This window comes from Haematobia irritans, chromosome 1 (genome assembly GCF_050003625.1).
Source record: "Haematobia irritans isolate KBUSLIRL chromosome 1, ASM5000362v1, whole genome shotgun sequence".
Classification (NCBI taxonomy): domain Eukaryota; kingdom Metazoa; phylum Arthropoda; class Insecta; order Diptera; family Muscidae; genus Haematobia; species Haematobia irritans.
In genome coordinates, this window is record NC_134397.1 from 13,095,760 (window position 1) to 13,122,136 (window position 26,377).

Below are 26,377 nucleotides of genomic sequence, written 5' to 3' on the forward strand. Positions count from 1 at the left end.
TAAAAAAATAAAATTGTGACAAAATTTTCTAGAGTAATAAAATTGTGACTAAGTTTTGTATAGAAATGAAATTTTGACAAAATTTTCTAAAGATAAAAATTTTTACACAAGTTTCGATAAAAATAAAATTTTAACGAATTTTTCTAAAGAAATAAAATTTTGACAAATTTTCTATAAAAATAAAATTTTGGCCCAATTTTCTATAGAAAATAAATTTTGGCAAAATTTTCTATAGATATAACATTTTGAAAAAATTTTCTATAGATATAAAATCTTGACATAATTTTCGTTAAAAATAAAACTTTGACAAAATTTTCTTTCAAAATTTTCAAAATTTTCTATACAAATATAATTTTGACAAACTTTTCTATAGAAATACAATTTTGACAAAATTCACTATAAGAATAAAATTTTCACAAAGTTTTCTATAGAAATAAAATTTTGACAAAATTTTTTTATAGAAATAAAATTTTGAGAAAATTTTCTATAGAAATAAAATTTTGACAAAATTTTTTATAGAAATAAAATTTTAACAAAATTTTCTAAAGAAATAAAATTGTGACAAAATTTTCTATAGTAATAACGTTTTGACTAAGTTTTGTATAGAAATGAAATTTTGACAAAATTTTCTAAAGGATAAAAATTTTTACACAAGTTTCGATAAAAATAAAATGTTAACGAAATTTTCTAAAGAAATAAAATTTTGACAAAATTTTCTATAAAAATAAAATTTTGGCCCAATTTTTTATAGAAAATAAATTTTTACAAAATTTTCTATACATATATATGTTGAAAAAATTTTCTATAGATATAACATTTTGAAAAAAATTTCTATAGATATAAAATCTTGACATAATTTTCTTTAAAAAAAATTTTTTTTGACACAAGTTTCGTTAAAAATAAAAGTTTGACAAAATTTTCTTAAGTAATAAAAGTTTGACAAAATTTTTTATAGAAATAAAATTTTTGCGAAATTTTCTATTGAAATACAGTTTTGACAAAATTTTCTGTAGAAATTAAATTTTAACAAAATTTTCGATAGATATAAAATTTTGAAAAAATTTCCGATAGATATAAAATTTTGACAAAATTTTCTATAGAAATAAAATTTTGACAAAATTTTCCATAGAAATAAAATTTTAACAAAATTTTCTATAGACATAAAATTTTGACAAAATTTTCTATAGACATAAAATTTTGACAAAATTTGGTATAGAAATAGAAATAATTCTCACAAAATTTTCTATAGAAATAAAGTTTTCATAAAAATTTCTATAGAAATAAAATTTTGACAAAAATTTCTATAGAAATAAAATTTTGACAAACGTTTCTATAAAAATAAAATTTTGACAAACGTTTCTATAAAAATAAAATTTTGACAAACGTTTCTATAAAAATAAAATTTTGACAAAATTTTCTATAGAAATAAAATTTTGACAAAATTTTTATAGAAATAAAATTTTCACAAAATTTTCTAAAGAAATAAAATTGTGACAAAATCTTCTCTAGAAATAAAGTTTTCACTAAATTTTCTATAGAAATTAAATTTTGACAAAATTTTCTAAAGGATAAAAATTTTGACACAAATTTCGTTAAAAATAAAACTTTGCAAAATTTTCCTAAGTAATACAAGTTTGACAAAATTTTCTATAGAAATAAAATTTTTGTGAAATTTTCTATTGAAATACAATTTTGACAAAATGTTTACAAAATTTTCTGTAGAAATTTAATTTTGACAAAATTTGCGATAGATATTAAATTTGGCAAAATTCACTATAGAAATAAAATGTTCACAAAATTTTCTATAGGAATAAAGTATTGACAAAATTTTCCATAGAAATACAATTTTGAAAAAAATTTCCATAGAAATAAAATTTTGACAAAAATTTCTATAGAAATAAAATTTTGACAAACGTTTATATAAAAATAAAATTTTGACCAAATTTTTTATAGGAATTAAATTTTGACAAAATTTTTATAGAAATAAAATTTTGAGAAACTTTTTTATAGAAATAAAGTTTTCACTAAGTTTTGTATAGAAATGAAATTTTGACAAAATTTTCTAATGGATAGACATTTTGACACAAGTTTTGATAAAAATAAAATTTTAACGAAATTTTCTATAGATATAAAATGTTGACAAAATGTTCTATAGAAATAAAATTTTGACACAAGTTTCGTTAAAAATAAAACTTTGACAAAATTTTCTTAAGTAATAAGAAATAATTTTGTTGCGACATTTTCTATTGAAATACTGTCAAAATTGTATTTGAACAGAAAATTTCGCAAAAAATTTTCTATAGAAATTAAATTTTGACAAAATTTTCAATAGATATAAAATTTTGACAAAATTTCTATAGAAAATTTTGACAAAATTGTCTAAAGGAATAAAATTTGGATAAAATTTTCTATAGAAATAAAAGTTTAACTAAATTTTCTATAGAAACAAAATTTTCTATGGAAATATTTTTTTTATAGAAATAAAAATAACTTGTATCTACTTTACTTTTTCTGTTTTTTTATGTGATTTGCAAAGGTATGCAATTTCTCCAAATCTTCCACTGTTTCACCATTAAGATATTCTTCTACTGCTTTGCAATTGTTACCAAGTCAAATAATCACAGGACACTCACGTAAAGGAAATTATTCATAATGCTTTTCGAAGACAGTTGATTTAATTTAATATACTCCGCACTTCAAATCTACATAACTGTGAAAGTAATGAAGTGGAGAAAAATACTATGAGCAAATGATAATAAGCCTAGGTGGAATACAATTTCTTGCCTACCCAATAGCTGGGAGTGGGTCCCTACTTTATGGCCTCGAAACCCACAAATTAATTAAAACAAATTTCTGCTTGGTATGGGGTCCACCTAAATGGTCCTTCATGACTTTTGTTTTTGTACGAAAATATCTATGCAGTATACACACATACATATACAGGTACGCAATCATCATAGATTTCTCTCAACACCACATTCATAAACCACTAAAGCTTAAGTGTGTGCATTCCTCAAGTATCATAAGAAACTAGGTTAATTGGCTCTGGTCATAATAATAATGAGAAGACCACAATCTCAGTAGCCTATACACTTTTGTGGATTAATATAAAATATTCACCAAATTTTAATTGTGGTCATCAATTAAATTGATGATCATTGGAGATTACAGGACCCTCCACCCTAAGTCACATTAATCTATCAGAATGTTTCTATGACCATAAATCGTTGGGAAGATGGGAAAAATTGCAAAATATATATAAAGTCTCAAATTGCATTTAAGGATATAATAGTGATTGATAAAAAAGAATGATGAGGTGCTACAAATATAACATTTTTGACGATTTTATTAAGGGGCTGTAAGGAAAGTTTTACTCATTTATAGCATATAGCCTTCTCCCTGTTTCCCAGAATTTTAAACCATTTCTACTTGTTTTCTCTAATCATTGCCAAAACATTGACTCGGGCTGCTCACATTAATAAGAGAGTATAACTAGTCCAAATGAAACAAAAAATTTATCAATTTTTTAATAGAAATAAAATTTTGACAAAATTTTCTATAGAAAGAAAATTCTGACAAACTTTTCTATAGAAATCACATTTTCACAAAATTTTCTATAGAAATAAAATTTTGACAAAATTTTCTATAGAAATATAATTTTAACAAAATTTTTTATAGAAATACAATTATGACATAATTTTCTACAGAAATAGAATTTGGAAAAATTTTCTATAGAAATAAAATTTTGTGAAAATTTTCTATAGAAATAGATTTTGGCAAAATTTCCTTTAGAAATAAAATTTTGTGAAAATTTTCTATAAAAATAAAATTTTGAAAAAATTTTCTATAGAAATAGAATTTTGTCAAAATTTTTTATAGAAATAGAATTTTGACAAAAATTTTCTAGAGAAATAAGATTTTGACAAACTTTTCTATAGAAATAAAATTTATCTAAGTTTGTTGTTTTTCTTTTTCGACCTTTTTGTTTATTACCTTATGTTTTGTTTTTGTACATTCAAGCTCGAGGTCAAAGTTTTATTTTTATTTTTATTATTTTTTTTAATAATACGATATTTCGATCTCCTTCGGAAATCATCGACGGGAATAAAATAAATAAATAAAGTTAAGACCTATGTCACTGGTGTTGTCCTCTCATTTCTGTTGCTGCTACCATACTCTGGTACCACACACAGGTTTTAACTTTACTTATTTATTTTATTCCCGTCGATGATTTCCGAAGGAGATCGCACTATCGAATAAAAATAAAATTTTGACCTCGAGCTGGAATTTACAAAAAAAAAAAAAAAACATAAGGAAATAAAATTTTGACAAAGTTTACTATAGAAATAAAATTTTGAAAAAAATTTATAGAAATAAAATTTTGACAAAATTTTGTATTGAAATAAAATTTTGACAAAATTTTGACAAATTTTCTATAATATAAAATTTTGACAAAATTTTCTATAGAAAGAAAATTCTGACAAACTTTTCTATAGAAATAAAATTTTGACAAAATTTTCTATTGAAATAAAATTTTGACAACATTTTCTATAAAATAAAATTTTCACAAATTTTCTATAGAAAGAAAATTCTGACAAACTTTTCTATAGAAATAAAATTTTGACGAAATTTTCTATAGAAATAAAATTTTCTATAGAAATAAAATTTTGACAAAACTTTCTATAGAAATAAAATTTTGAAAAAATTTTCTATAAAAATAAAATTTTGACAAAATTTTCGATAGAAGTAAAATTTTCTATAGAAATAAAATTATGACAAAATTTTCTATAGAAATATAATTTTGACAAAATTTTCTATAGAATCAAAATCTTGACAAAATTTTCTATAGGAAGAAAATTTTGACAAAATTTTCTATAGAAAGAAAATTCTGACAAAACTTTCTATAGAAATAAAATTTCCTTAATCTATGTCTGTCCATAAAGCTCGAAAAATAATTGTTAATTAGATATAATGCATTTGGACGTCAATTGCCTGTTTCGGTATCAGGCTAACATGAAATATAATATTTTGACAAAATTTTCTATAGAAATATAATTTTGACAAAAATTTCTATAGAATCAAAATTTTCTATAGAATCAAAATTTTGACAAAATTTTCTATAGAAAGAAAATTTTGACAAAATTTTCTATAGAAAGAAAATTTTGACAAAATTTTCTAAAGAAAGAAAATTCTGACAAAACTTTCTATATAAAATTAAAAAATAAAATTTTGACAAAATTTTCTATAAAAATAAAATTTTGACAAAATTTTCTATAGAAATAAAATTTTGAATCAATTTTTTTTATAGATATAAAATTTTAGGAAAAATAGGACATTTACAATTCTATATTTATTCTATCTACGTATCTACTTTACTTTTGTTCTGCTTTTTTTTGTTTTTTTTTCAATTAAAACATTTGTTGAATCAATTATATTTTTGATTATTTTTTAAACCTCAATTAAGATTTTAATTGGAACAATTTTCGTATATCAAATTTTCAAATTTATACACCACATATCTATGACTTTTCCTTTACAGAGGGAGTTTTCATACCCAAACCAATGGCCATGATACAGGACAACAATAGTGCCACATAACCAGTACCATAAAATTGTCTAATTTCCATTAGCTTGGCGGTATCGAACAGCATATGACGAATACCAGCAACCATATGAAATGAGAATGGAAATCCCAAAATAGTTTTGACAACAGTCCATCCAATATAGTTCATGGGCAAGCCTTTCAATTTATCCACATAGAATTCCATTTTGTGGCTCGATAGTAATGAAGTCAAACCGACAGTCCATGTTAATATGCCCAAAGCAAAACCAGTCATTCGAAGAGTTATGGACATCATTGATGTCAATTGTGGTTTATAGATGGTTAGATGAGGTGAGAGAACTCTTTTTAGAGCTTCATTTTTTTGTTGATAGGTTTTGACCATTAGAGGAGGAGCTTTAACCAACTTCATTTTAATGGAACAGTTTCTGTTGGTATTTACAAATTGATTACGACTTATTTTGATGAGAGAGAAATTCATGAAATTTTTTATTGATTGTTGGCCATATAAATTTCTGGATAGATGGATCCTGGTATAATGAGGGAATTATTGTAATTTTTATCAATAAATGTTATTGCAACTTACATTTCGTTTTGTTTGTGATAAAAGCTTGAAAGCAAGAAAACATTTTTTTTAATTGACAACTTTAAAGGAAATTTGTAAAAAAGGTAAGTACGTCATTAAATAAAATAGGGTGTTTATCATTGAGGTAAACTTTAAATATTTCATTGTAGAGTATATATGGTACACCCTGTGTTGAAATTTCATTTGGCAAAAGCTATCGGATATAACATAAAATTTAAGAATCAGTTGATATTTGTTCGAATTGTCAAAATTGTGATCGCATGATGTCATTCAGATGGCCGACAAAGCTAACACACTGCAAGTGTACAGTGTGTTATGCCATTCTCATCTTAAGACGATCGACACTTTGGTATTTTTTAGTTCCCAATTTACTCTTCAAAATACTCTAGGCGGTAAAGTCCTACGACAAATCCATCGCAAGCTATACCAAAGAGGCTCCTTGGTATTTTGTTCCATTCCCCGAGACGTGTCGTCTTGAGATGATCAGACATTTTGATATTTACTTGAGTGCCAACCTAACTCTCCAAAATGGCCCAGGCGTAAACACCCAACTACAAAGCCATCGCACACAGAAAAAATATCACCAAAATGTTTTCAATTAAAATTTCAATTTATTAAAAATCAAAATTTCAATTGATTTTTAATAAATATTAAAAATTTAATTGGTTCACAAAATTGAATCAAACAATCAATCACAGAATTAATTGTATTAATTAATTTTTTAATTGGTTGACACGTTCTGAGTGCGATGGTGCTGAGTCCTATTGGAATGAAATTTAAGGCATTCACAACATTACGATTGAGCTGTATAACAATTACATACATATCTTTCAAGTTTCTTCTATAATACCATTAGGTCCCATAATAAATTTCGATAAACAGCAAATTATGAATCCCCATGTCAACAATTCCATATCACCATAGTAGAGTAGAATTCATTTATAACGAATTTATTGCAGTAATTTTGCTTTCTTTATATTTACAATAAATTTGATATTTCCTAGAATTTGTAAACTGGCTCAATTACATTTATTTCATTTACAACTAAAATTTTTTGATTATTTTCAAATAGAACAGAAGATCCAATCTAAATTAACTCAATGAATATTTCAATTGGGTCTTATTTAAGAAATCAGAAATTCCAAAAAATTACACATGCCCACTCTCATCATCATCATCTTCCTCATTGTGTCTTCCAAATATTCAATATTTCTTCGTATTGACAAAAATGAAAGGACATTTTTGTTGTTGTTTATTTGTATGTTAGTACGAATGAAGTTCTATTACCAGTATTTATGAAAAAATATTTTTATCTAATTTTTACAAATGAACTGTTGTCATACATATTTTATTTAATAAACCTATTCACAAAACATTCCTAATGACTACATTTGAAGAATTTTTAGCATTTACAGGAGATGTTCTCATATGTATGGAATAGCTAACTCCTCAAGGTCCTTTGAACTTTCAACGAAATTTTCAGATTTTATTTTTTGGGGGGGGATGGTTTGATATTTGCTTGTTAATCCTTTCGAGAACATGGTACGCATTTGTCGTTTCGATATCACCAACATAACTCCCACATGTATATCAGGCAAACATCAAAATAAATCAACAAGAGATGTAACAAAACTAAAGGATTCACAGATATCTCTATAATTGTTGGGTTACAGTAGTCGTACGATCAAATGAGAGAGGATGGAGTTTGAATATCTAATAAAAGGATTCTCTGTTTCGGCCTCCAAATATTTTCTATTGAAATAAAATTTTCTGCAGAAATAAAATTTTGACAAAATTTTCTATAGAATTTAAGTTTTGACAAGATTTTCTATAAACATAGAATTTTGTCAAAATTTTCTATAAAAATAAAATTTTCACAACTTTTTCTATAGAAATAAAATTTTCACAAAATTTTCTATAGAAATAAAATTTTCACAAAATTTTCTATATAAATAAAATTTTGACAACATTTTCTATAGAAATAAAATTTTGACAACATTTTCTATAGAAATAAAATTTTGACAAAACTTTCTATAAAAATAAAATTTTGACAAAGTTTTCATTATAAATATTATAAATATAAAAATTGAGATCAAATTTTTTATAAAAAAATTTTGACAAAATTTTCTATAGAAATAAAATTTTGACAAAATTTTCTATAGAAATAAAATTTTTGACAACATTTTCTACAGAACTAAAATTTTGACAAAATTTTCTACAGAAATAAAATTTTGACAACATTTTTTATAGAAATAAAATTTTGACAAAATTTTCTATAGAATTTAAGTTTTGACAAAATTTTCCATAGACATAGAATTTTGACAAAATTTTCTATAGAAATAAAATTTTTGACAACATTTTCTACAGAAATAAAATTTTGACAAAATTTTCTACAGAAATAAAATTTTGACAACATTTTTTATAGAAATAAAATTTTGACAAAATTTTCTATAGAATTTAAGTTTTGACAAAATTTTCCATAGATATAGAATTTTGACAAAATTTTCTATAGAAATAAAATTTTCATAAATTTTTCTATAGAAATAAAATTTTGACAAAATTTTCTATAGAAATAAAATGTTGACAAAATTGTCTATAGAAATAAAATTTTGACAAAATTTTCTATAGAAATAAAATTGTTGACAAAATTTTCTATAGAAATAAAGTTTTGACAAAATTGTCTATAGATATAAAATTTTGACAAAACTTTCTATAAAAATAAAATGCTGACAAAGTTTTCATTATAAATAAAATTGAGATAAAATTTTTTATAAAAATAAAATTTTGAAAAAATTTTCTATAGAAATAAAATTTTGACAAAATTTTCTATAGAAATAAAATTTTGACAAAATTTTCTATAGAAATAAAATTTTGACAAAATTTTCTATAGAAATAAAAATTTTGACACAATTTTCTATAGAAATAAAATGTTGACAAAATTTTCTATAGAATTTAAGTTTTGACAAAATTTTCCATTGACGTAGACTTTTGACAAAATTTTCTATAAAAATAAAATTTTGACAAAATGTTCTATAAAAATAAAATTTTGAAAAAATTTTCTATAAAAATAAAATTTAGACAAAATTTTCTATAGAAAAAAAAATTTACAAAAATAAAATTTTGACAAAATTTTCTATAGAAATAAAATTTCGACAAAATTTCCTATTGAATTAAAATTGTGAAAAAATTTTATATAGAAATAAAATTTTGACAAAATGTATTAAAAAATAAAACTTTGTTAAAATTCTATGGGAATAAAATTTTGACAGAATTTTCTATAGATATAAAATTTTGACAAAATTTTCAATAGAAATAAAACTTTGACAAAATTTTCTATTGAAATAAAATTTTTACAAAATTTTCTATTGAAATAAAATTTTGCCAAAATTTTCTATAGAACTAAAATGTTATAGCAAATTTTGTCAAAATTTTAGTTTTAATGAAAAATTTGTCCAAATTTTATTTTCCTAACAAAAATTGTCAAACTTCTTTTTCTATGGAAAATTTTGTCAAAACTTTAATTCTATGGGATATTTTATCAAAATGTTATTTCTATAGAAAATTTTATCAAAATTCTATTTCTATGGAAAATTTTGTCAAAATTTTAGTTTTATAGAAAATTCTGTATACAATTGCATCAAAATTTTATTTCTATAGACAATTTGATCAATATTTTGTCAACATTTTATTTTTATAGAAAATTTTTCAAATTTTTATTTATTTAGAAAAAAATTTGTCAAAACTTTTAGAAAATTTTGTCAAAATTGTATTTCTATAGAAAATTTTGGCACAGTTTTAGTTTTATATTTGTCTATAGAAATAAAATTTTGATAAAATTTTCTATAGAAATAAAATTGTTGACAAAATTTTCTATAGAAATAAAGTTTTGACAAAATTGTCTATAGATATAAAATTTTGACAAAACTTTCTATAAAAATAAAATGCTGACAAAGTTTTCATTATAAATAAAATTGAGATAAAATTTTTTATAAAAATAAAATTTTGAAAAAATTTTCTATAGAAATAAAATTTTGACAAAATTTTCTATAGAAATAAAATTTTGACAAAATTTTCTATAGAAATAAAATTTTGACAAAATTTTCTATAGAAATAAAAATTTTGACACAATTTTCTATAGAAATAAAATGTTGACAAAATTTTCTATAGAATTTAAGTTTTGACAAAATTTTCCATTGACGTAGACTTTTAACAAAATTTTCTATAAAAATAAAATTTTGACAAAATGTTCTATAAAAATAAAATTTTGAAAAAATTTTCTATAAAAATAAAATTTAGACAAAATTTTCTATAGAAAAAAAAATTACAAAAATAAAATTTTGACAAAATTTTCTATAGAAATAAAATTTCGACAAAATTTCCTATTGAATTAAAATTGTGAAAAAATTTTATATAGAAATAAAATTTTGACAAAATGTATTAAAAAATAAAACTTTGTTAAAATTCTATGGGAATAAAATTTTGACAGAATTTTCTATAGATATAAAATTTTGACAAAATTTTCAATAGAAATAAAACTTTGACAAAATTTTCTATTGAAATAAAATTTTTACAAAATTTTCTATTGAAATAAAATTTTGCCAAAATTTTCTATAGAAATAAAATTTTGACAAAACTTTCTATAAAAATAAAATTTTGACAAAGTTTTCATTATAAATAAAATTGAGATCAAATTTTTTATAAAAAAATTTTGACAAAATTTTCTATAGAAATAAAATTTTGACAAAATTTTCTATAGAAATAAAATTTTTGACAACATTTTCTACAGAAATAAAATTTTGACAAAATTTTCTACAGAAATAAAATTTTGACAACATTTTTTATAGAAATAAAATTTTGACAAAATTTTCTATAGAATTTAAGTTTTGACAAAATTTTCCATAGACATAGAATTTTGACAAAATTTTCTATAGAAATAAAATTTTTGACAACATTTTCTACAGAAATAAAATTTTGACAAAATTTTCTACAGAAATAAAATTTTGACAACATTTTTTATAGAAATAAAATTTTGACAAAATTTTCTATAGAATTTAAGTTTTGACAAAATTTTCCATAGATATAGAATTTTGACAAAATTTTCTATAGAAATAAAATTTTCATAAATTTTTCTATAGAAATAAAATTTTGACAAAATTTTCTATAGAAATAAAATGTTGACAAAATTGTCTATAGAAATAAAATTTTGACAAAATTTTCTATAGAAATAAAATTGTTGACAAAATTTTCTATAGAAATAAAGTTTTGACAAAATTGTCTATAGATATAAAATTTTGACAAAACTTTCTATAAAAATAAAATGCTGACAAAGTTTTCATTATAAATAAAATTGAGATAAAATTTTTTATAAAAATAAAATTTTGAAAAAATTTTCTATAGAAATAAAATTTTGACAAAATTTTCTATAGAAATAAAATTTTGACAAAATTTTCTATAGAAATAAAATTTTGACAAAATTTTCTATAGAAATAAAAATTTTGACACAATTTTCTATAGAAATAAAATGTTGACAAAATTTTCTATAGAATTTAAGTTTTGACAAAATTTTCCATTGACGTAGACTTTTGACAAAATTTTCTATAAAAATAAAATTTTGACAAAATGTTCTATAAAAATAAAATTTTGAAAAAATTTTCTATAAAAATAAAATTTAGACAAAATTTTCTATAGAAAAAAAATTTACAAAAATAAAATTTTGACAAAATTTTCTATAGAAATAAAATTTCGACAAAATTTCCTATTGAATTAAAATTGTGAAAAAATTTTATATAGAAATAAAATTTTGACAAAATGTATTAAAAAATAAAACTTTGTTAAAATTCTATGGGAATAAAATTTTGACAGAATTTTCTATAGATATAAAATTTTGACAAAATTTTCAATAGAAATAAAACTTTGACAAAATTATCTATTGAAATAAAATTTTTACAAAATTTTCTATTGAAATAAAATTTTGCCAAAATTTTCTATAGAACTAAAATGTTATAGCAAATTTTGTCAAAATTTTAGTTTTAATGAAAAATTTGTCCAAATTTTATTTTCCTAACAAAAATTGTCAAACTTCTTTTTCTATGGAAAATTTTGTCAAAACTTTAATTCTATGGGATATTTTATCAAAATGTTATTTCTATAGAAAATTTTATCAAAATTCTATTTCTATGGAAAATTTTGTCAAAATTTTAGTTTTATAGAAAATTCTGTATACAATTGCATCAAAATTTTATTTCTATAGACAATTTGGTCAATATTTTGTCAACATTTTATTTTTATAGAAAATTTTTCAAATTTTTATTTATTTAGAAAAAAATTTGTCAAAACTTTTAGAAAATTTTGTCAAAATTGTATTTCTATAGAAAATTTTGGCACAGTTTTAGTTTTATATTTGTCTATAGAAATAAAATTTTGACAAAATTTTCTATAGAAATAAAATTGTTGACAAAATTTTCTATAGAAATAAAGTTTTGACAAAATTGTCTATAGATATAAAATTTTGACAAAACTTTCTATAAAAATAAAATGCTGACAAAGTTTTCATTATAAATAAAATTGAGATAAAATTTTTTATAAAAATAAAATTTTGAAAAAATTTTCTATAGAAATAAAATTTTGACAAAATTTTCTATAGAAATAAAATTTTGACAAAATTTTCTATAGAAATAAAATTTTGACAAAATTTTCTATAGAAATAAAAATTTTGACACAATTTTCTATAGAAATAAAATGTTGACAAAATTTTCTATAGAATTTAAGTTTTGACAAAATTTTCCATTGACGTAGACTTTTAACAAAATTTTCTATAAAAATAAAATTTTGACAAAATGTTCTATAAAAATAAAATTTTGAAAAAATTTTCTATAAAAATAAAATTTAGACAAAATTTTCTATAGAAAAAAATTACAAAAATAAAATTTTGACAAAATTTTCTATAGAAATAAAATTTCGACAAAATTTCCTATTGAATTAAAATTGTGAAAAAATTTTATATAGAAATAAAATTTTGACAAAATGTATTAAAAAATAAAACTTTGTTAAAATTCTATGGGAATAAAATTTTGACAGAATTTTCTATAGATATAAAATTTTGACAAAATTTTCAATAGAAATAAAACTTTGACAAAATTTTCTATTGAAATAAAATTTTTACAAAATTTTCTATTGAAATAAAATTTTGCCAAAATTTTCTATAGAAATAAAAATTTTGACACAATTTTCTATTGAAATAAAATGTTGACAAAATTTTCTATAGAATTTAAGTTTTGACAAAATTTTCCATTGACGTAGACTTTTAACAAAATTTTCTATAAAAATAAAATTTTGACAAAATGTTCTATAAAAATAAAATTTTGAAAAAATTTTCTATAAAAATAAAATTTAGACAAAATTTTCTATAGAAAAAAAAATTACAAAAATAAAATTTTGACAAAATTTTCTATAGAAATAAAATTTCGACAAAATTTCCTATTGAATTAAAATTGTGAAAAAATTTTATATAGAAATAAAATTTTGACAAAATGTATTAAAAAATAAAACTTTGTTAAAATTCTATGGGAATACAATTTTGACAGAATTTTCTATAGATATAAAATTTTGACAAAATTTTCAATAGAAATAAAACTTTGACAAAATTTTCTATTGAAATAAAAATTTTGACACAATTTTCTATAGAAATAAAATGTTGACAAAATTTTCTATAGAATTTAAGTTTTGACAAAATTTTCCATTGACGTAGACTTTTAACAAAATTTTCAATAAAAATAAAATTTTGACAAAATGTTCTATAAAAATAAAATTTTGAAAAAATTTTCTATAAAAATAAAATTTAGACAAAATTTTCTATAGAAAAAAAATTACAAAAATAAAATTTTGACAAAATTTTCTATAGAAATAAAATTTCGACAAAATTTCCTATTGAATTAAAATTGTGAAAAAATTTTATATAGAAATAAAATTTTGACAAAATGTATTAAAAAATAAAACTTTTATTAAAATTCTATGGGAATAAAATTTTGACAGAATTTTCTATAGATATAAAATTTTGACAAAATTTTCAATAGAAATAAAACTTTGACAAAATTTTCTATTGAAATAAAATTTTTACAAAATTTTCTATTGAAATAAAATTTTGCCAAAATTTTCTATAGAAATAAAAATTTTGACACAATTTTCTATTGAAATAAAATGTTGACAAAATTTTCTATAGAATTTAAGTTTTGACAAAATTTTCCATTGACGTAGACTTTTAACAAAATTTTCTATAAAAATAAAATTTTGACAAAATGTTCTATAAAAATAAAATTTTGAAAAAATTTTCTATAAAAATAAAATTTAGACAAAATTTTCTATAGAAAAAAAAATTACAAAAATAAAATTTTGACAAAATTTTCTATAGAAATAAAATTTCGACAAAATTTCCTATTGAATTAAAATTGTGAAAAAATTTTATATAGAAATAAAATTTTGACAAAATGTATTAAAAAATAAAACTTTGTTAAAATTCTATGGGAATAAAATTTTGACAGAATTTTCTATAGATATAAAATTTTGACAAAATTTTCAATAGAAATAAAACTTTGACAAAATTTTCTATTGAAATAAAAATTTTGACACAATTTTCTATAGAAATAAAATGTTGACAAAATTTTCTATAGAATTTAAGTTTTGACAAAATTTTCCATTGACGTAGACTTTTAACAAAATTTTCAATAAAAATAAAATTTTGACAAAATGTTCTATAAAAATAAAATTTTGAAAAAATTTTCTATAAAAATAAAATTTAGACAAAATTTTCTATAGAAAAAAAAATTACAAAAATAAAATTTTGACAAAATTTTCTATAGAAATAAAATTTCGACAAAATTTCCTATTGAATTAAAATTGTGAAAAAATTTTATATAGAAATAAAATTTTGACAAAATGTATTAAAAAATAAAACTTTGTTAAAATTCTATGGGAATAAAATTTTGACAGAATTTTCTATAGATATAAAATTTTGACAAAATTTTCAATAGAAATAAAACTTTGACAAAATTTTCTATTGAAATAAAATTTTTACAAAATTTTCTATTGAAATAAAATTTTGCCAAAATTTTCTATAGAAATAAAAATTTTGACACAATTTTCTATTGAAATAAAATGTTGACAAAATTTTCTATAGAATTTAAGTTTTGACAAAATTTTCCATTGACGTAGACTTTTAACAAAATTTTCTATAAAAATAAAATTTTGACAAAATGTTCTATAAAAATAAAATTTTGAAAAAATTTTCTATAAAAATAAAATTTAGACAAAATTTTCTATAGAAAAAAAAAATTACAAAAATAAAATTTTGACAAAATTTTCTATAGAAATAAAATTTCGACAAAATTTCCTATTGAATTAAAATTGTGAAAAAATTTTATATAGAAATAAAATTTTGACAAAATGTATTAAAAAATAAAACTTTGTTAAAATTCTATGGGAATAAAATTTTGACAGAATTTTCTATAGATATAAAATTTTGACAAAATTTTCAATAGAAATAAAACTTTGACAAAATTTTCTATTGAAATAAAATTTTTACAAAATTTTCTATTGAAATAAAATTTTGCCAAAATTTTCTATAGAACTAAAATGTTATAGCAAATTTTGTCAAAATTTTAGTTTTAATGAAAAATTTGTCCAATTTTTATTTTCCTAACAAAAATTGTCAAACTTCTTTTTCTATGGAAAATTTTGTCAAAACTTTAATTCTATGGGATATTTTATCAAAATGTTATTTCTATAGAAAATTTTATCAAAATTCTATTTCTATGGAAAATTTTGTCAAAATTTTAGTTTTATAGAAAATTCTGTATACAATTGCATCAAAATTTTATTTCTATAGACAATTTGGTCAATATTTTATCAACATTTTATTTTTATAGAAAATTTTTCAAATTTTTATTTATTTAGAAAAAAATTTGTCAAAACATTTAGAAAATTTTGTCAAAATTGTATTTCTATAGAAAATTTTGGCACAGTTTTAGTTTTATAGAAAAAGTTGTAAAAGTTTTATTTCTAAGAATTCTAAAGAAAATTTTGTCAAAATATTATTTCCAAAGAAAATTTAGTTAATTTTTTTTTTGCTATAAAAATGTTTTTCAAAATTTTATTTCTATAGAAATTCTTGTCAAAATTTTATTAATATATAACATTTTATTTCAATTTTATATAAATATAAAATAAAATTTTGACAATATTTTCCATAGAAATAAAGTTTTGACAAAATTTTCCATAGACATGGAATTTTGACAAAATTTTCTATAGAAATAAAATTTTAACAAAATTTTCTGTAGAAATAAAACTTTAACAAAATTTTATGTAGACTTAAAATTTTGACAAAATTTCCTATAGAAATAGAATTTTGACAAAATATTTTATTGAAATAAAATTTTTACAAAATTTTGTATAGAAATAAAAATTTGACAAAATTTTCTATGGAAATGAAATTTTGACAAAATTTTCTATGGAAATGAAATTTTGACAAAATTTTCTATGAAAATGAAATTTTGACAAAATTTTCTATAAAAATTAAATTTTGACAAAATTTTCTATTGAAATAAATTTTTGACAAGATTTTCTATAGAAATAAAATCTTTACAAGATTTTATATAAAAAAATTGACAAATTTTCTATGAAAATAAAATTTTGACTAAATTTTCAATAGAAAGAAAATTTTGAAAAGATTTTCTATAGATATAAAATTTTGACAAAATTTCCATTAGAAATAAAATTTTGACAAAATTTACTATAGAAATAAAATGTTGACAAAATTACCTATAGGACAAATTTGTTTACAAATGAACTTTCTTTGAAAATTTTAAATTTCATATGTGGTGAGTAAGTTCTTCGTTTATTATTTATTTATATTACTTTGCAATATTTTCTCATTTGATTTCCTCATATCGGTCATAATAACACAGCCTTTTCCTATATTTATGACCTAGAATTCATGTTCTATCCTGTACTTATTGTATACAATATCGAAATAAATTGGATTCGTTTTTCGTTTAGTACAAATAATACACAAAATTGTATATGAGTTGGTATGGAATAATGGCTACATTGACGAAGTACATATGGGTTCATAGATCAAAAAATGTTTTCCTGTACACTAAAAATATTTCCAATCTAAGGATATCAAAAACTCTCACTCATGCAACACACACAACTACACAGCTCTGTTGACTACTTCCGTTCGTGGTAGGTCAATGGCAAGGGTATGATTTGATTTGCCAGAGAAAAAAAAAATAATTCTATCCTTTACAGAGTATGCTGACTATTTTACAATGCTCAACACTTTTTTGTTTTTGTTCAGCAAGGATGTATCTCCTTCTGTGTATATGTGAGTAGGGGTGTATTTGTATGGGTTAACATTATATTTTGCCAAAAAAAACAAATAAAAATCTTCCAAATACAAATATTTGCAATTGGAGAAAATGTTACTGTGGTGAAAAAAAACTTTTTTTGTTTAGAACAAATAAACATTTTTATTATTATTTTGTATTTTTACAACATCGTCATTGTACAACGTCATGAGAACTGGTAGATATTGACAAATTGGAGCATGGATATATGGAATATGGCTTATGATGAAGTGAGAGGGAAATGAATGAGACAAAGGGCCTGTTTAAACTCTGCATGTATAAAAAGAAAAAAAAAAAAAAACATTTATTTGAAGGACGGACACCAAGGGCAAGATCGTCTCAATGGGTGAGTGTCAGTCAATCGGTATAGGCTTTATAGGGTCTAAGACCAATATTTCCGGTAGTTCCATTTTCATGTTTAGGGCATAAAAACTGTGATTTTTGCATTTATGAACGGATGTTCTTTAATCTTGAGCGTCGATCACGATTATTTCTGTGAGAGAACTTACCCAAATTTTGACTTTCGTTATATTTAAGGCCTTTACGAGTACATATTTGTATAGGTAGCTGGAATGACAATCACGCTTCTGGCTTTTTCTATCTTTGTTATTTTATTGCATGTATTTTACAGTGACGTAGGTGGGGTAGATGGCAATGGCCCAAATGTTAGAATACCATTTGGAAATAAATATCCTGGATTGTGGCTGGTAAAAGGAGTATGGCTCTGTCATATGTAACAACTGTTGATTTTTTGATGTCGTTGCCTTTGTTTTTTTTTTCAATATTTTTCTGTTCTATGTATTTTTGTTATCTGTTTTTATTATTTATACAGTTTTTATTTCTAATAAATCCATTTGAAAATTAGCATAAGAGTAACAGCAGCATACATTTCATTTCATATTTTACGATTGAACATCATTCGGGTGAGAGGTGTTACAATGATGATGTAAGTTGTAAACCAGGGAATGTTGATTTTTTTTTTATAAAACACAGGGCATGGGTGATGAAGACAGACAGATAGAATTAAGGGGGTTTTGCAGGAAAAAAATGGAAGTGTTGTAAGAAGATTTTAAGATTTTAATTTAACCTTTGCTTTCAAATGAAAAACAAACAAGTATATACAGCAGTAAGTTCGGCCGGGCCGAATCTTAAATACCCACCACCATGAACCAAATATTAGGGTTTCCTTTGAAATTTCAGGAGGGCTTGAGGACTTGAGGACACTACCCGAAGATAAATTTAAAGATTTCTCCTATGAGGACTATATCAGATTCTGGATTTATAAGAACCATTTTTGTTTGAGGTTTAGAGGAATCATTAACATCTCTTGTAAGTGTGCAAGAAAATTATAAAATAACGTCTTGATTTGAAATCTTAAATCTGTAGAAGTAAAATCTGGAAATTTTACATTGAGTTTCAAGCAATTTTCATGATCCGTGCGCCTTTTACACCCTGAAGAAGTGAAGTCGGTTTATATGGAGGCATTACCAAATGGACCGATAAAAACTTAATCCGATACACGTTTTTGTGAGCCTAAAATACCAGAATATTTACAATTTCAGGCATATCAGATAAAAACTACGGTTTCTAGAAACCCAAGGAGTTAAATCGGGAGATCGTTCTTATGGGAGCTATACTAAAATATGGACCGATACTCACCATTTTCGGCAAACCTCTTTGTGACCCGAAAATACCTCTAGATTTCAAATTTCAGGCAAATAGGATAAAAACTTCGGATTCTAGAAGCCCAAGAAGTAAAATTGGGAAATCGGTCTATATGCGGGCTATACCAAAATATGGACCGATACTCACCATTTTTGGCACACCTCTTTATGGTCATAAAATACCTCCAGATTTCAAATTTCAGACAAATTGGATAAAAACTACGATTTCTATAAGCCCAAGACCCCAAATCGGGAGATCGGTCTATATGAGGGCTATACCAAAATATGGACCGATACTCACAATTTTTGGCACACGTATTTGTGGTCCTACAATACCTCTAGATTTCCAATTTCAGGTAAATTGAATAAAAACTGTGGTTTCTATAAGCCCAAGAAGTAAAATCGGGAGGTCGGTTTATATGGGGACTATATCAAAACCTGGACCGATATAACCCATCTTCGAACTTGACCTGCCTGCAGACAAAAGGCGAGCTTGTGCAAAATTTCAGCACGATTGCTTCATTATTGAAGACTGTAGCGTGATTCCAACAGACAGACAGACGGACATACGGACAGACGGACATCGTTATATCGTCTTAGAATTTCTCCCTGATCAAGAATATATACACTTTATATAGTCGGAAATCGATATTTCGATGTGTTACAAACGGAATGACAAACTTATTATACCCCCGTCACCATTCTGTTGTGGTGGGTATAAAAACGGCTTGTTCTAGTTATTTCCATTCCGTTCATGTATATGATACTGATACTCGGTCAACTTCATAGAATTCTACAGAAATTGGTAGATTTTTTACTGTATGGTAGATTGGTAGAATTCTTGATGTTTTGGTACATGTTTCTATAGAAATAAAATTTTGACAAAATGTTCTATAGAAATAAAATTTTGACAACATTTTCTATAAAAATAAAATTTTGACAAATTTTTCTATTGAAATAAAAATTCTATAGAAATAAAATTTTGACAACATGTTCTATAGAAATAGAAGTTTGACAAAATTTTCTATAGAAATACATTTTCGACAAAATTTCCCATAGAAATAAAATTTTGACAAAATTTTCAATACAAATTAAAATTTGACAAAATTTTCCAAACAAGTAAAATTTTGACAAAAAAAAAATAGAATTTTGACAAAAAATTTTTTATAGAAATAGAATTTTGACAAAAATTTTCTATAGAAATAAAATTTTGACAAAAATTTTCTATAGAAATAAAATTTTGACAAAAATTTTCTATAGAAATAAAATTTTGACAAAAATTTTCTATAGAAATAAAATTTTGGCAAAATTTTCTATAGAAATAAAATTTTGACAACAATTTTCTATAGAAATAAAATTTTGACAAAATTTTATATAGAAATAAAATTTTGACAAAATTTCCTGTAGAAATAAAATGTTGACAATATTTTCTATAAAAATAAAATTTTGAGAAAGTTCTTTATAGAAATAAAATTTTGACAAAATTTTCTATAGAAATAAAATTTAGACTAAATTTTCTATAGAAATAGAATTTAGACAAAAATTTTATATAGAATTAAAATTTTGACTAAATTTTCTACAAAAATAAAGTTTTTCTATAGAAATATCTTTTTATTAAAATTTTTTGTTTGATAAATGTGTGGTGAAATTGTTTCCAAATTTTGGTTGATTATTTTTGGGTCGAATGGCAACCGTGTTACCAAGACGTTTTTTCCACTTTATGACAACTCATCTGAGCTTTTCCATTTTGGAAATTTAGTGTATATGACACCTCATAAACTTTATAATCAAAGTACAAGTGTAGGCCTAGTACATACCAAATGGTCTTAGATGAAATATTAGGATTTGGGTTTTTCCTTGTGTTGATATTGACTTGTTGCCCATAAAAGCTGGGAACCTATTTTGACCATTCAAACCATCGCTGATTCTTAAGACTAACCCAATATGCATAATAATCATGGTAGGCAGTAAAAATAAAAAACAAAAATTTGATCATCTCCGTATTGATGTGATTGAGACGACATATGGTGAAGGAGGGGCGAAATATTTGAGACATTCGGTGAAAGATATATATATAGTAATTTAACAGTTTACAGATGGTTAGTTTGTTAATCCTTAGCATTTCAAGTGAAACTCTTAAAAAAAATAACACCAATATTTTTCAGTGGAAATTTGAGAATGATTTAAATAAACTATACATGGAAAATGGACACGGAAAAGGGTATGTATGTTTTCAAAATAAAAAAAATTAAAATTTTTATATGAAAAACTTCCTATTCATTATCTCCTAAGCTAAGCGTCCTAGAGCGAAAAGGACAATAATTCGTGACCACCCTCATAACATTGAAAAATCCCCCCAAATCATTAAAAAATTCAAAAATCCACCCAAATCCTAAAAAAAAATTAAATTTTTATATGAAAAATTTCTTATGGCCATATCTCCTAAACTAAGCGTCCTAGAGCGAAAAGGACGATAATTCGTGACCACCCTCAAAAAATTGAAAAATCCACCCAAATCCTAAAGAAAATTGAAATTTTTATATCAAAAATTTATTTTGGCTATATCTCGTAAACTAAACGTCCTAGAGCAAAAAGGACGATAATTCGTGACCACCCTCACACAATTGAATCCACCCAAATCATTAATAAATTTAAATTTTTATATGAAAAACTTCTTTTGGCCATATCTCCTAAACTAAGCGTCCTAGAGCTAAAAGGACAATAATTCGTGACCATATGAATGAAAAACATCCTCCGGCCATATCTCCTAAACTAAGAGTCCTAGAGCGAAAAGGGCGATAATTCGTGACCACCCTCAAAAATTTTAAAATCCACCCAAATCCTAAAAAAATGTAAATTTTTATATGAAAAACTTCTTTTGGCCATATCTCCTAAACTAAGCGTCCTAGAGGGAAAAGGACGATAATTCGTGACCACCCTCAAAAAATCCACCCAGATCCTAAAAAAATTGAAATTTTTATATGAAAAACTTCTTTTGGGCATATCTCCTAAACTAAGCGTCCTAGAGCTAAAAGGACGATAATTCGTGACCACCCTCAAAAATTTGAAAAATCCACCCAAATCCTAAAAAAATTGAAATTTTTATTTGAAAAACTTCTTCTGGCCATATCTCCTAAACTGAGCGTCCTAGAGCTAAAAGGGCGATAATTCGTGACCACCATCAAAAAATTGAAAAATCCACCCAAATCCTAAAAAATTGAATTTTTTATATGAAAAACTTCTTTTGGCCATATCTCCTAAACTAAGCGTCCTAGAGCGAAAAGGAAAATAATTCGTGATCACCCTCAACAATTTTAAAAATTCACCCAAATCCGTAAAAACTTGACATTTTTATATGAAAAACTTCTTTTGGATATATCTCCTAAACTAAGCGTCCTACAGCAAAAAGGACAATAATTCGTGACCACCCTCAAAAAATTTAAAATCCATCCAAATCCTGAAAAAATTTAACTTTTTATATGAAAAACTTCTTTTGGCCATATGTCCTAAACTAAGCGTCCTAGAGCTAAAAGGACGATAATTCGTGACCACCCTCAAAAACTTGAAAAATCCACCCAAATCCTAAAAAAATTTTAATTTTTATATGAAAAACTTATTTTGGCCATATCTCCTAAACTAAGCGTCCTAGAGCGAAACGGACGATAATTCGTGACCACCCTCGAAAAATTGCAAAGTCCACCCAAATCCTAAAAAAATTGAAATTTTTATAGGAAAAAGTTCTTTTGGCCATATCTCCTAAACTAAGCGTCCTAGAGCGAAAGGGACAATAACGTGACCACCCTCAAAACTTTTAAAAATCCATCAAAAAATTTAAAAATCCACCCAAATCCTAAAAAATTTTAATTTTTATATGAAAAACTTATTTTGGCCAAGGAGGTTGATACGTGACCACTTCCAAAAAATCAAAAATTTCACCCGAAACAAAAAAAAAAAAATGGAATTTTTATATGAAAAAGTTCTTTTGATCATATCTCCTAAACTAAGCGCCCTAGAGCGAAAAGGAGGTTAAATCGTGACCACCCAAAATTTCCACCCAAAACCTAAAAAAAAAGAAATTTTTATATGAAAAACTTCTTTTTCTCATATCTCCTAAGCTTGTAAATAATAAAATGAGCTATCGCTGTAATGCATTAGGAGGTGGCTGTGAACCTATTTCATCTTGTACTCTTCCATTATAGTGCCTAAAGTTACAATACCCTCTGTATCACAGTGTTAGATTAAGACATAAAAATGTCCCCCAATGTGTTGTATTTTATGAATGTTCAGTTATGTCTTATTCCAATTGTCATCAGATTTTATTACCGTGAATTTGCATAAAATTTTTATGATTTATTAATATTCAAATTTTGTAATTTGGATGCTGATGACAATTTATTTCTTTTAGCATTTCCGCTATGATTGGATTTATTTTAAGTCCTTCATTACCAGTCAGTATTTTCAAAATTTTGTCTTGTCTTTTATGACGACAAAAAAAAAGGTTTCAAAAGCAATTTTTTGTTATTTGTAAGCCAAATGTCTCCTAAAAGGGAATGCGAGTGAATAAGCAACGAAAATTCTCTTTTATTTGGGAGTTTTAACTAACATATAAAAATGTTTGCCAAATTATTGCATTTTTTTATTCTGATTTGGCAATGTCTTGTAATAATGGCGCTACTTTTTGCAGCCAAAAAAAAAAATGCAAAGAAATAAAAAAAAGAAATAACTAGAATTTAATGTTAAAATAAACATCATTAATTTTGCTTAACTGGTTTTTTATGGGAAATTTATAACATCTTATGGTGTTTTCTTTTGGATATAAGCCAAGTATTGTTTGCAATGGGATTTTACCACACATTATCAAAAGGGTTAAAAGATTATTTCCATAATTGGTATTATAATTAACTAATAAAATTTTTATTATATTGCAATCGAACTGGATTTTACTTTCACATTTTGTTTAAATTTAAATAAATTTAAAAATTGTTTGTGATTTTTCATAGGCAGCTCAAAGCTAGTCTATCCTACATGTTGCAATATTCAAAATCGCCAATTCTTTTATAAAATTTGTAGATATTTAACTATTAGATAGATTGGTAGAATTATTGATAGATTTTGCTGAACATTCCTTTCCAACTAAGGGGCAGTTCAATCTTTTGTATAATTAACAAATGTTGACCAAATTTTCTATATAAATAAAATTTTTAGAAAATGTTCTGTGGAAATAAACTTTTGAGAAAATATTCTATAGAAATAAAAGTTTAATAAAACTGTCTATAGAGAAAATTTTCTACATAAATAAAATTTTAGGAAAATTTTCTATATACATAAAATTTTGAGAAAATCTTCTACAGAAATAAAAGTTTGAGAATAAAATTTTTAGAAAATTTTCTTTAGAAATAAAATTTTTAGAAAATATTCTGTAGAAATAAAATTTTGAGAAAAAAAATGTATAGAAATAAAAGTTTGAGGACATTGTCTACATTAATAAAATTTAAAGAAATATTTCTATATAAATAAAATTAAAAAAAAAATTTTCTATAGATTTTTTTTTTATAGAAATAATTTTTTACCAAATTTTCTATAGAAATAAAGTTTTGACAAAATTTTCTATAGAAATAAAATTTTGACAACATTTCCTACAGAAATAAAATTTTGACAAAATTTTCTATAGAACGAAAATTTTTTATAGAAATAAAATTTTGACAAAATTTTTTATAGAAATAAAATTTTGACAAAATTTTCTATAGATATAAAATTTGTGGCAAAATTTTCTATAGAAATAAAATTTTGACAAAATTTTCTATAAATAAAATATTTTGTTAAAATTTTCTATAGAAATAACATATTAACAGATTTTTTATAGAAATATAATTTTGACAAAATTTTCCATAGAAATAAACTTTTGAGAACATTATCTATAGAAATAAAATTTTGAGAAAATATTCTATAGAAATAAAAGTTTGACAAAACTGTCTAAAGAGAAAATTTTCTAAATAAATTGAGAATAAAATTTTGAGAACATTTTCCATAGAAATAAAATTTTTAGAAAATGTTCTGTTGAAATAAAATTAAAAAAATCTATAGAAATAAAAGTTTGAGAAAATTGTCTACATAAATAAAATTTTAAGAAATTTTTCTATATAAATAAAATTTTAATAAATTTTCTGTAGAATTTTTTTTTTTTTTATAGAAATAAAATTTTGACCAATTTTGTTTAAAGGAATAAAATTTTACCAAATATTCTATAGAAATAAAATTTTGACACAAATTTCCATTATTTATATTGAATTAAAAATTGTAGAAAATTTTATATAGAATGAAAATATTTCGAAAATTTTCCATAAAAATAAAATTTTAAGAAAAATTTCTACAAACATAAAATTTTGAGAAAATTTCGTGAAAGAAAAATTTTACAAATTTTCCATAAAAATAAACTTTTGAATACAATTTCTTTCGAAATAAAATGTTGAGAAAATTTTATATGGAATTAAAATTTTTAGAATTAAATAGAATTAAAAATTTTAGAAAATTTTATATAGAATGAAAATATTTCATAGAAATACACTTTTGAGAACATTTTCTATAAAAATAGAATGTTGAGAAAATTTTGTATATAGAATTAAAATTTTTAGAATATTTTATTTAGAATGAAAATTTAGAAATAAAGTTTTGACAAAATTTTCCATAGAAGTAAACTTTTGAAAAAATTTTCTATAGAAATAAAATTTTTATGAAATGTTCTATAGAAATAAAGTTTTGAAAAAAAAATTCTATAGAAATAACAGTTTGAGGAGTTGTTTACATAAATAAAATTTAAAGAAATATCTCTATATAAATAAAATTAAAAAAAAAATCTATAGAAATAAAAGTTTGACCAATTTTTTCTATAGAAATAAAATTTTACCAAATTTTCTATAGAAATAAAATTTTAACAAAATTTTCCATAGAAATAAACTTTTGACAACATTTTCTAAAGAAATATAATTTTGAGAAAATATTCTATAGAAATAAAAGTTTGATAAAATTGTCTATAGAGAAAATTTTCTACATAAATATAATTTTAAGAAAATTTTCCATAAACATAAAATTTTGAGAAAATCTTTTATAGAAATAAAAGTTTGAGAATAAAGTTTTGAGAACATTTTCCATAGAAATAAATTTTTTA

At 22.4% G+C, this 26,377-nt stretch overlaps 1 protein-coding gene across 1 annotated transcript; it reads right to left on the reverse strand.

Annotated features, from left to right (window-relative positions):
* Positions 1–5,416: 5,416 nt before the first annotated feature.
* On the reverse strand, positions 5,417–6,222 carry LOC142237558 (succinate dehydrogenase cytochrome b560 subunit, mitochondrial-like). Its single transcript, XM_075308922.1, has 2 exons — positions 6,147–6,222; positions 5,417–6,090 (listed from the first exon to the last, which is right to left on the reverse strand). Coding segments are annotated over exons 1-2 (573 nt in total). The 5' UTR covers positions 6,149–6,222; the 3' UTR covers positions 5,417–5,519.
* Positions 6,223–26,377: the final 20,155 nt, after the last annotated feature.